A 12,616-nucleotide genomic window follows, 5' to 3' on the forward strand; every position below is an offset into this window, starting at 1 on the left:
GCCATAGAACTGCAACTACCAAAATATCCAGCAACTCCAAAAATAAAAATGCATTTAAATGTTCTATAGTGATTTTTGTCTAATGTTTTGTTTCTTTTTAATGTCTTTTAGTACCGCCAAGGTTTACGCGAAGTCCTGTTGATCAGACTGGTATTTCTGGGGGAGTAGCGTCGTTCATTTGCCAAGCTACTGGAGACCCGAGACCCAAAATTGTTTGGAATAAAAAAGGAAAGAAAGTCAGCAATCAAAGATTTGAGGTATTAGGTCCATTGTTCTGTTCCTCCGACAAAGATTACACATGCATGGAGTTGTGTAATGAATCTCGTTTATTCATCTATTTTATGATATGAGGCTTTTTGAAATGAATAATAAAACACATTATCCAAATGGAAATACCGTATATATACTTTGTTAGGGGGAAAAGAAACAATCAGAGTAACTTTACTGGTTGAAATAAATATTCTGAACAAAATTTCTGCAAGGCATTGTACACTACTATACTCAGAGATATTTTAAATTATTAACCCAACTAAAAGTTGAGTTTTAATTCCATTTGACAATGCCAAAATACGATCTTCATGACAGCCTTATATCAATAATATCTGAAAAGTCTATGCAAATCTTCAGTTATAAAAGTCAAATTATGTTTTTTTTATTTTGTTCATTGGCTTAAATTGATACTTTGGCAAATCCACTCCCTGCATGTTGCTTCTTGTCTATTAATGTTGAGCAGCTTAGCACAGAGCTTATGCCTTTTCGCAGCTGGCCGAACCTTTCAGAAATAATAATAATAAAAAAAACATACCTAGGACCATTGTATCTTTTTATACATTTGAAACTATTTTTTTGTATGAAATGATAGATTAATTTCTAAAATTCATGTAAATTATCACATGGCAAGCAACAGCATTGTCCCCAGGGCGCACTTAACAGTGCTGCCTCACTGAGTCCCTTAACATGACCATAGGTGGCAGCAACAGTAATAGAAAAAATCAATTATCTAAAGCAATCGCACCATGTAACTGTATTGGCTTAACATTGTTCTACATGAACTAAATGGGTTTACTCACTAAAGGGAAAGTTGTCAAGAAAGTTTGCAGGAGAGTTGTGGTTTCGCTTCACTATTCATTATGAAGGACCAACAGTGGTTGCCAAGAATGACTGAGCTGGCCCACCATATACAGTTTAACGTATAAGGAGACTTTGAAGATATGTCACTTATTTACTACATATTAAACAGGGCCAACCAAGCTCTTCCTGCACCAGAAGCTCACTGAGGTTGGACTTTTCTAATGCATAGTGAAGTCAGGAGCTGAAACACAACCCTCCCTTAACTCTCCTGTCAGCAGTCTCACTGGTGATTGTCATATAGGTGTTGATACTGTGACGGACCTGTTGTCTGCGTTTTTAGGTGTAAGCACTGTGCTTTATTATTATTTTATTATTTGAAAAAATGTTTATTGAAAAAAGTTCCAAAATGGAAAGAGTTTGTAAAGATATCTCTTCTGACTATTGTTTGTAATGGATGGAAAATATTACAAATGCAATATAAAGTTTATATGTACGACCATATTGAATGAGGAACCGTTTTACTGTGTGTATCATTGGGGGGTTCCTAAGATGTTACAGAACTTTACAAATGAATGTACAAGTTACCTTAGTATAAGATGTGGTAGTTTTTACATGTTTCCAAAGTTAGCCAATGTTGTTTATGTACAATAGTCTAACTTTGCAAAAAAGTGATCGATATCTGATGGCATCACAGGTAAAGGTGCCAGCATTTTGTAAAAGCATTACATTACTGAGTGAACTGTACCTAGTGTCTAGAAAAAGTATTTCCGACCTGTTCCAAGGTACCGTAACATTTTTGAGTTTCAGAATCATCTGACAACATTACAGGTGCTGTTCCATCTTCTCTGTTGAATTTCACAATTTTGTAACTACACGCAGCACTAGAAAGGTCATTCCTACTCTGATTGAATGCCCAAACCCTACTCAGAAATAATGCTTTAGTCATACAAAATCTTCTCTTTTTACCAGAAATATTAGTGATGTAACACAAAAGTGGGCATTGATGAGTACTTAATAATAATAACTACATTGTTTTAAGCGATTGAATCTTCAGAGGAAACACAAAAAAGATTTACTTTACTTATTTGCTAGCTAGCTCAGTTACAGTTGGAACAGGACCCTACTTTGCACCCTGATACCGGATAGGTTTCTCCACAAATGACTCGCAACCCCAAGTGACACCCCAAGCACCCAGCTAGCTCACTATGCTCCCTGGAACCTCGGAGAAGGTTCAGGATCTGAGCCCTGGATCTGACCCCTTAGTTTCTGCATTTGTTAATCCACATTGAGCCATGTGTTGTCATATACATCATCGATACCAACTACACCTGTGACAGCTTTACTTTTCTTCCACAGGTAATAGAGTTTGATGATGGATCAGGATCTGTTCTTAGAATACAACCCCTGCGAACACCAAGAGATGAGGCTATTTATGAATGTGTTGCATCCAACAGTGTTGGAGAAGTTAGTGTGACTACCCGGCTCGTAGTTTTACGGGGTAAGGAAACAGCCCAGCTGTATACTTAGTTTATATATAGTTATGTTTTATGAAACGGCGTATTTTTGTTATTTTATTGCGTTTAGAAATTGGCTAACATACTGTGAAATTATGGAGAACATGTAATATGTATTGGTCATGTTGTGTCCCTCAGACTCCTAATGCTATGTAATATGAATGTGTACAGTAGCGCTAGCGCCTTAGAAAATGACAACAGGGTAAAAGAAACTTCCCTATTCAAAGTAGTTTATTGAATTAAAAAAACGAAAGCCTCCTGCTTTTATCAGCATTCTTATTTGACTAGTGGCCATCTCCGAGCAATAGGCTTAACATTTAATGCCACAAAATCTTAACGTGGAAGTCCCACAGAAAGAAAAATATCTTTTGAACTTCAGCAAAAAAACAGTGCTCTACAGAATAATGTAGGTTGGGATTGACAAACAAAATAATTTTGTCTAATTTTGTTCCAGTAAACGTCCTTCTTAATTGGCACAACTGGAGGCTTCCATTCTTGTCAGTCGTGTGATATTTTACGTGGCTTTTCCCACTCAGTCACCACACTGAGCTGATTTTTAAGGCAATGCTATGAAGCCCCTTCCGCCATATACTTTCATTATTCAGAGTGTCTTGCTGGGTGATTAACATTGAGCTATTGTATTGTTTACCACAGGCAGTATGATAAGGAGTTTGTCTGCTAGATTAGGCTGAGATAACAGAGCTAGAACATTTTGTAATCTGATAAAAAATGGTGTGAGTTTAGCTAGCCAGTTTATCTGGTTTTATCATGCAATGAATAATGCCATACGAAACCCAACATTAAACGCTACAAAATCTTTTAGCACGCTAAAAATGTAATGTATTGTGAAATCCAAACCGCTCTATGACATCACAAAATGAACCTGCAGTATCAAAGATATTGAGAGGATGATATATTTAATATGGACATTTTTACAGTAATACAAGGACTAGAAACAGGAACCCAAAATAAAATAAACAGTCCTTCACCATTTCAACTCCCTAGTCAGGCACCATTTTTGGACACATGTTGTTATTATTAAAATATGAAAAAGTAGGCAGACAAATCACAAAAACAGTTACAGATTGGAAAATGTTTAAGCAGATTTCTTTTGATAGCGTTAGCTCTGCATGACATCACCGACAACATACACGCTTTAACTGCAAATTGGTCCAAGTATGAAAACCCCACGTTTTAACTACCTATTGTCTGTTGCTTTATAAAACACGGTGGGCCTTCATTGAATTTGACAATTTTGTAGCCTTACCACCTAATTGAAGTAATCAGTAGAGCTAGAGGTGAGGTCGTCGCTGAAATCGGCATACAGCAAGGCCTACAGCAAGGCCTACACGCACACAAACTCGACGGAGGAAGGAATATAATTGTTTCAAACAGCAGGTATTATAAAATGTGCATTCTTCTTATAGTAAAAAGAAAAGGTGAGGAAAAAAAAAAAAGCTTAAGCTGGTGGTTTGTAACCTTGTGACAAGCATTACCATGTTTATTACAGTTATATTTTATTAACGCCTCTTTTTGAAGATGAACTTGGTTATTCCTGCTGTGAAAATAGTACTTTCAAGTCGTGACTATAAAGTGATCTCTGCTGGTTAGCCGGCACAGGAAGCTGAGTGACAGCGGCACAAAGGAGAGTTTTCGTTTAGTTTTCCTGTTTTTCTCTTTCTTCTCAACACTTTTAAACAATGGGAATACGCAAGCCAAAGAAAAAAAAAAAATATGCGGCAATGCTTATTTCTAACATATTACATTTTTAACGTTTAATCAGTGCAAGTAGCAAACGTTCGGCTATTCAGAAGTATATCAATAAGTGCCGTTAATTTGAAGCCAACTCAGATTCATTGTCCAGTTTATTATTTTTGATTGTCCTTTGGAAATATTGAAATTCCCTTAACCCATAAGATGTAAAAAAGAATGTTAAGATATTATAGGTCGTTCTGTCGAAAGCAGTGCTCCCCGTTTTGATTTGCCATCATAGCTATGAAATGTACGGTCACTGCGATGGCCTGCGCAGGTTTCAGGATTTGGGCCATTACCTGTATCTTTTTGTGTGTGTGTGTGTTTGATTAGAAGTTTCACATATGATAAAAGTTTGTCTCTTATTAAGAATTACCTACACCTTTAAATTACAAAATACTTTCTTTGAAGTATTAAAGTTAAAATGTACAGCACATTTAAAATACATTTCATTTACGGAGAGGAACATATCAATCTCTGTTGTAATCAGCCCTAATCAGCTCAGGTGCAAATGAATTGTTTGAAAGGTCACATATATTACTTGAAGACTGTGCATAATCATAGTGATTAAACGTGTAGATTATTTCCCTCCTGTGCATGACAGATTTGGACTTGTTACTCACTTAGCGTTTTAACAAATCCAACAATGATTATAAAGTGAACTGTCGATAAGTACTTTTTCCTAAGGATCTCCAGCACACTGATGATGACCCATACGAGGAGACCACTAGGTGTGATGCATTCAAGATTTTACATTCATTTTATATGCATATAAAAATCTATGCATATGCAAGTACCCAGCATATAAGGGGACTGGGGAGCTTTTGGAACCCTATTCTGAAGGGGGAATTATGGGTAGAGGTCTGGGAGCCCATCAGACGGACAAACAAAACCGAGGCTTTCAATAGCTAGCCTAATTCTTTTGTCGATATGGACACAATTTGAGAATGGGGGGCATTTGATGCATGTCTAACTAAAACAATTGAGAATAATCAACCCAACTGCAGTATTGGTTTTAACTCTGAACCTCAACACAATATCAAATGAATGAAACACACATTATATGTTATTTCTGATACGTTTTAATACAATTCCTTCCAGAAATGGGTGATATGATTGGCAAAGCACACAGTTGTGCTTTCGCTTTAAGGACACTTTTCTTCACTCGTTTGATGCCTGTGTTGAATTACTGTTATGAATTAGCCCCATAGAACAGATATTTCCAGGAAGACCCTGCCAACGTGCCTTAACCTCTGTAGTCCTACTGGGAAAAGATTAATGCAGTCCTCTTTTGCCCATCAAATTTCTTCCTAAGTAAAGTTGTTAATAGATTTAAATTAGCTCTTTGTGCAACTTATTAGTGCTTCAATTAAACAAAAAGAGTGAACATGCTGGGTAATTACTTGAAATTCATCCATCAAAGTTGAATGCTGAATAATATTTCTGAAGCATCCCAATTTTATGTGCGTGAACACTATGTCACTTTAGGTTGAAGTGTAGAGTAATTAGCCCTTCCAGTGCTCTTAGCAATTACGTCTTCCAACTCTCTGGTACCAAGATGGGTTCTATAAAATAACTGACCTAAAAGGGAAACGCTCAAGAATTTTTTAATCTGAGAGTACAGGAAAAGTGTTGATGCCTAAACATATTGTACACTTAGTTTTTATAATGCAAATAAACATGCTGGATAACCAAAACTTATAAGAATAGTGCAGCTTTCGGAGATGAGGACTTTGCTCGATGGTAAAGGGGCATGTGAATAGCTCAGTGTGGGAATGCTATCTGCTGCAGTGGCAACAAACAACAGCAACACCAGACCCCTGCAGTTATTTATATTGGTCCCGTAGAAGAGAGCACAGAGATCAGTTTGAGTACAATGTCATGCTATGGTGCGCTCAATGCCAGCAACCATACACAAAGTTTTCTAATGTTGTCCTTCCATAACACTCAAAATTGATATAAGACACAATACTATGGTTTGTGTAAGGGGTTATAGCCTGTACAAGGCCAGAGTCTTCGCCAGATAGGGTGGGTCGTTTTATCTCTTGGATGAGTATGGTGGGTTGTACTTGGTATGATTAAATCATGCCCTACCAGTTGTCTTTTTGTATAATTAATAATAATCAATATTATGCTTCACAATTAATGACCATACTTGGAAAGTTTCCAAATGAGCTAACCCTGCAATGTCTCCAAATATTCATATTAGATATCTTATGAATATAAGATATTTTGAATTAAGCCATCTGTATTCAAACAGGTATTTCAGCTGTTATATATACGATATACATATACATATATACATATATAGTATGAAAGTTGTCAGTTGGAATGTGGAGATATTATTAGATAAGTGTAAAATATGAAACAGACATCTCCACACTGTGTGACCTTGGTGTAAAACTCTTAAACGTTTCCAGGTCTGTTCCCAATTCTATAGCGCTACATAAGAGTTTTCTTTTTTAAGGCAGGAACGCAACAGATTATATAACCCACGAGACGTACTGCTAAAGAAGATTTTATTGTCCATCAAAAAAATTAACTTCTTTATTTAGATATTTAAATGTAGGACTTTGCATGTCTTGCTTTTGAATGATTAACATTAATAGATGTGCGAAAGGCATGGAGATTTATTTGCTGTGCAACATTAGAAGAATCAAACGATCAGGATTAAAGAAGACTACAGAAAAACCCCCTTTCATGATTCCTGTGGGGTAGAATGTGGCATTAGAATTTAGCATGTTTGATCTCATTTACAGGTATTACTATCAGTGCTTGTACTTGTTGACTGACGAGGCTTGCATTAATCTCTCTACTTCAATCTCGAACAAACCCCTTCAGCTACAAAAAGGTCAATATCTTCTTCAGTAATACAGTATATTAATGAACTTACCACGCACTAGCTTAATCACAAACAGAAATCTTTTAGCAAACGGGTTTCATTTTAACAGATCCAATCGGATAAATAGAAGTTTAATATATTAAATTATTTCCTTTTGGTCCAGTGGCAGTAAACATTTGGCAACTAAACTTTAACAATGAAACACGTTTGCTAAATCTCTATCAATAGGGTACAACATCACATAACAAGTCTTGGCGAAGCCCCGCTTCCTAAAACAAAAGTGCCCCTCTTAGGCCGTTTCAAATGTTGGAGGGTATGATCTATGTAAGTAAAACAGATATTTCAACGGGAAAAAACTAATCTACATAGGCAGCCATGCAAGATTGAAAGAACAAGTACACAAATCTTTATAATTATTTTTTTTTCATGATTAGATGGATGTAGACACTTTTGTTTTAGGAAGCGGGCTTCGCCAAGACTTGTTATGTGATGTTGTACCCTATTGATATAGATTTAATGGCTATTTCTATAACTTTATGGTGTTAAATTTGCACTGTTTAATGCTATACTTTGTATTTACATTTATTTATATAGCGCAGATTCCGTAGTGCTTTACAATCAGAGTCCGTAAGACAAATTTTAAATCACAAACAATAACAAACTGGTACAAAAAGGAGAAGATGAACCTACTCTAGGTTAATATATCACAATGTTTTCCTTCCGCAAGAATGGCTGACCAGGTCTTGCATAATAATAGTTCACAACAAGGCATGTATTATCAAGACTATCCCTAATTTAACTATCGATTATGAAGGGCTAACCCAGCTCTTGATGCAAAAGAAGCTGACAGGGAATATATTTAGTGGAAGTAAATTTAAATGGCAACCTTTCTCCACACTCCCGCTTAGTGAATACGGCTCAAATGTGTTTAGGGGAACTGTCAAATTCCAGATTATGTACAACCCTAATTCTTATACCCGTGTACAACATTTTTGTTTTGTTTTCTTTTGCTGATTTTCACTTAATTATTAACCCCTTCAATCCCAGGGGTTTTTGGTACCTCAAAGCCCAGAGCAATTTTGCCATTTTTGGGGTATGTCGGTTTAGCGATGATTCTCTTTTCCTGTGAATAGTGTACCCATGTAAACTATATATTGTTTTGTCAAGGAGAGATAGAGCTTTCGTTTGATACCATAGTTGGATGATTAGCTGAAAATTTAGAATGAGAAATTTAGTAAAAACTAGCGAAGATTAGAAAAATAAACTAATTTTTTTTTACATTTTCCCTCTGAATCCTCACAAAATTAGGTAAAGTGATGGAAAATCCCCTCCAAGTTTATCAATTCAGGTGTCCTGATTTCAGAAATACCTAATTTATATAGATTTTCCAGAATTTGCCATCTCCAGGGAGCATACTATTAGGTGTACAATTTTGTATAATTTTTATGCCTATGGCTTAACGGGTTTGGGGGTTGTGAACGGGGGCAGGAGGGTTATACTGGCTAGATGTTATGCTAGGGCAATGGGAAGTAAGGTTTTTTAATAATTTTTTTATTATCTTTTTTTATATATTTTTTTTATTTTTTTATTTTATTTTTTTTTACATTTTTTTTATTTTTTATATATTATTTTTACACAGAAATGGTTAGAGGTCCTCCTAGGGACCTCCTGAACATGCCAGTGATGTCACAATGACATCACAGCTGACATTATAATTTTTTTTAGTATTATTTATATTATTATTTTAATGATTTATTTAATATTATTTTTAAATGACTAACCGTTTTTTTTTTTCAGCTTTTCTGTTACAGGACGGGAGGGGGAGTGAGAGAGATGGTTTCTCACTCCCCTCCCCGCGATCCCACTGCACAGATTACACTGTGATCTCTATGCAGGTCCTCACAGACCTGCATAGAGATCGTAGCGTCTCTGTGCCTCATCGGAGGGCAGGATATAACCGCAGGGGATATCCTGTCCTCCGATGACCTTCCGGGTTACGTCAGCAGTGACGTAACCCGGAAGGGAATGCCCGATCGCGCGTTTGCAACTGCGCGATCGCGCGATCAGGCAATTTACCGGTAACAGCTTACCGGCTTTCATGCCGGAAGCTGTTACGGGTGATCGGACAGCAGAAAGCCGGCAAAGCCGGCTTCTGCTGTCAGTGGGGAGTGTCCCTGACGCTGCACGAAGGGCTGGACGTACCGGGACGTCCATAGGGGTTTCTTTGTGGGCGTTTTTTGGACGTCCCGGTACGTCTATAGGGGATTGAAGGGGTTAATGTGAAAGTGACCTTGGTGTGTACTTGGAAACTCTTCATGTTTGACCTGGAATCTGCAGGTTATGTGCTGCTTCCGGGTCTCTGGGTCAGTTTCTTCTTCCTCAGACAGGGGGAATGGGGCAGTAGTGTCTGGGCACCCCACTAAAGGCTGTCTGGAGCTACCCCTGTGCATGGCCAGTTCATATACGAGGGCATTTCCCCAGAAGAGGTAGGGAAGGTCCTAGGTAGGCCTGTGTTATTTTTGTTCTTCTGCCATCTTGATTATAGTTTAATTTTGGGTATGAATGTTCCTCTTTAAATATAGTGTTACCAATCAGCACATAATGTCCCCTTCTTTCACAGATTGCTTCAAAAGAGGAATAAGTGTGATTTTTTTCCCTTTCCCTTTACATTTTGTTTTGTTTTCAAACCATTTGACAGTCAATAATAAAAATAATATGTTTTCTATGAAGTCATTTTAATGCATATTTTCAATGTGGGCTATTTACGATCCCACATAATGATTGTGGACATTTTTATTGTTTAGAAAATGAGTTATCTAAAAGGAACAAGTATTGGAGGTGAGCAATTGGCTTTTGCCGTAATTTCTTCATTTGTGATCGGTTGGCTTTTTCACCGACAAGAAGGAGAAAGGTTTCAAAGCCACAAATTGGTATGAAATCTTTTTCGATTGCTTTCTTTAACTAAAAGTGTGAATAATGTTAGCCTACAAATCTGATTGGCAGACAATAAAAAATTGTTTTCGGATAATGGGTAAGGAAGGGTACAAAGGGCTAACAGATTACTTTGTGCATTTAGCAATAAGTATGGATTTGTTTGGGCTCAGCTGGCTGGAATCTCTGTGTAATTTATTTTTGCTTCCTTATTTTGCTGATATATCCTTGAGGTTTATTTCTCTGCCTTCTGAGAATTGTTTTAGAACATTTACCTCCTCCTGGAGCCGCTCATGTTGGTGAAGTGTTAATGCATTTTGAAATCAGGAGAAAGTAAAAAGGTTAAGACCTGTTTCCTTTACACTTTACAGTTGAAGTGGTCCTTCGTTTTCCTCTGGCTGAACAGAGAAGTGCTGTGGGTTATTGTTTTTTGTCCCCACAATGTTCCATATGAGTGTTTCTAGCTATCTGCATAAAAACTGCTTAAAAATGTAGGACCTTTTTATCAGCAGATTTTACAATAAGATTGGACAGACATTATTCTTCTATGACTTGCATATGGTATGTATGTGCAGATTATTGGTACCTATATTTCTGGCACACTGTGACTTTTATTTACCGAAATTATTAAAATAAACTCCCAATTGGAGCGTTTTCTAACGTATATTCTGCTGGCCCAGACCGACCAGCCTAAACATCCACTCATTTTAACCTCCCTGCCAGACCCAGCTAAGCCGTGCTCTGCAAAACCTCCTCTCAGACAGCACACACAGATCCTGGCAGACTTGGGTCAGGGGTTTATCTTCAGGGCCACTCCTGGGGAGCACCCCCGTCTCCCCGAATCTGTTGTTTGAGGGGGTTTAAATGGCCATCACCTATACCATTGCAGGTTTCATCAAAGTCCTGGAGGGAACTTTCAAAACCTGGCATGGAATTTTAGTCTGTTGCAATACTGGAGTTGGAGCAATGGCCCACCCTGGTCTCCAAGTGCTCCACACCAGGGATCAATACATATAACGTACCCGATCTGTGCATAAAACCCAACAAAACATCCCAACAATACATGTTTAGCTTTCCGTCATAGTTTCTATATTTTTCCATACTGGGGCTCTCAACAAAATACACAATTTAGTAACACTGAATAACTGTAATACTATGTGGAAGAAACCTTTTTTTCAGCAAAACCTTCTAATTATGTTTGTTTCTTGGAACATGTACAGAGCAGAGGTAGCCTACAGGTAAACTTTCTGGCTGTTGCGCAAATCCCGTGATGTTTCTCCAGTTGTATGCTAGTTGAGGGTCAGTAGTAGATGACCTCATTGTTGGCTACCCCTGAGAAGAGCATGTTATTAAGATGTTTTTGTTTGTTTTATATATCTTATAATTTTACACAATAATATGTATATTAATTTCTGTTGATTCTGGTTCTGATCAGCTGAACACATCCCCTGCTTGCCATACTCATCAGCAGTCAGCCCCAGCTCTGATTTTCAGAGTGTCTCATACGCAGATATAGAAAGTACATTCATGTACTGATTGGTGCCTCAGAAAGTAGCACGGGCATTAGGCCATTGTAGGGGCAGTACATTGCAGCTCTGGAGCTGCAGCTTCCCCTAAAGGTAAGTTTTTTTCCTACACATAAAGAATGCTTTTATGTTACTTACATTTGAATATGTGTTGTTTGTTGGTAAGACTACAAAGCATACTAAACTATTTCTTTAACTTGTGCCTAGAACTCTGACCTCTTACCAGGGCTTCATTGCTCTGCCACTGTGTTACTGCAAATACAAGTGTTTCGCTCAAATGACAGACAAAAAAAAAGTAACAGTTGCTTCTCATAAACTCAACCACAAAATGGAAACATAGCCTAAGGTTATTGTTATTACAGCTTTAAAATTACAGACCTTAGGTTTACTTGTTAAGACTTGATATTTGCATTTCCCTGTAATAAAAAGAATGTTTATTTGATGTTTTTTAAATGGCTTTTTAGCTCATTTTCATGAAATTTGGCAAGAAGAACACAAACCTATAAAACAAAATGGGATCTGGATCAACCTCTATCGCAAATGGCATCTCTAGAACATTTCATCTATTTTACTGCCTATCAATTTTTAGATTCTCTTCTGCCTCTCTCCTGCCTCTGCGATATGAGTTTATACCAAACGTGCATGTAGGAATGGAGCGTTATCCCCGTGACCTTCTGCTGTTCAGAACACATTTACACTGCTCTGCCCTTTAGTAGGAATAATGAGCTGTTCTGTGGATTGTATTATCCAAAAATCTCAAAAAAAAATGATAAAATCATAAATGCACGCTCCATCCGCTCTTCTTTCCAATTCCCATCTCAATTTAATAGTTTCACAAATTTGATTAAGCTTATTGCCTATTATTTATAGTAATTGAAGATTTCAAATGAAAATGTCAGGTTAATATATATCCACTTTAATGTATTATTATGAATATAAATGCTTCATTATATCAACGAGAATGCTTTGGAAAAAAAATG

At 37.1% G+C, this 12,616-nt stretch overlaps 1 protein-coding gene across 1 annotated transcript in view; it reads left to right on the forward strand.

Annotated features, from left to right (window-relative positions):
- Window positions 1-12,616, forward strand: part of PTPRD (protein tyrosine phosphatase receptor type D) — a 691,347-nt gene that overhangs the window by 597,693 nt on the left and 81,038 nt on the right. The window contains exons 10-11 of the mRNA XM_053465969.1: window positions 112-257; window positions 2,428-2,569. Coding sequence (XP_053321944.1) covers window positions 112-257; window positions 2,428-2,569 — 288 coding nt within the window. The remainder of the gene's footprint in view (window positions 1-111; window positions 258-2,427; window positions 2,570-12,616) is intronic.

Source organism: Spea bombifrons, chromosome 1 (assembly GCF_027358695.1).
Source record: "Spea bombifrons isolate aSpeBom1 chromosome 1, aSpeBom1.2.pri, whole genome shotgun sequence".
NCBI classification, from domain to species: Eukaryota; Metazoa; Chordata; class Amphibia; order Anura; family Pelobatidae; genus Spea; species Spea bombifrons.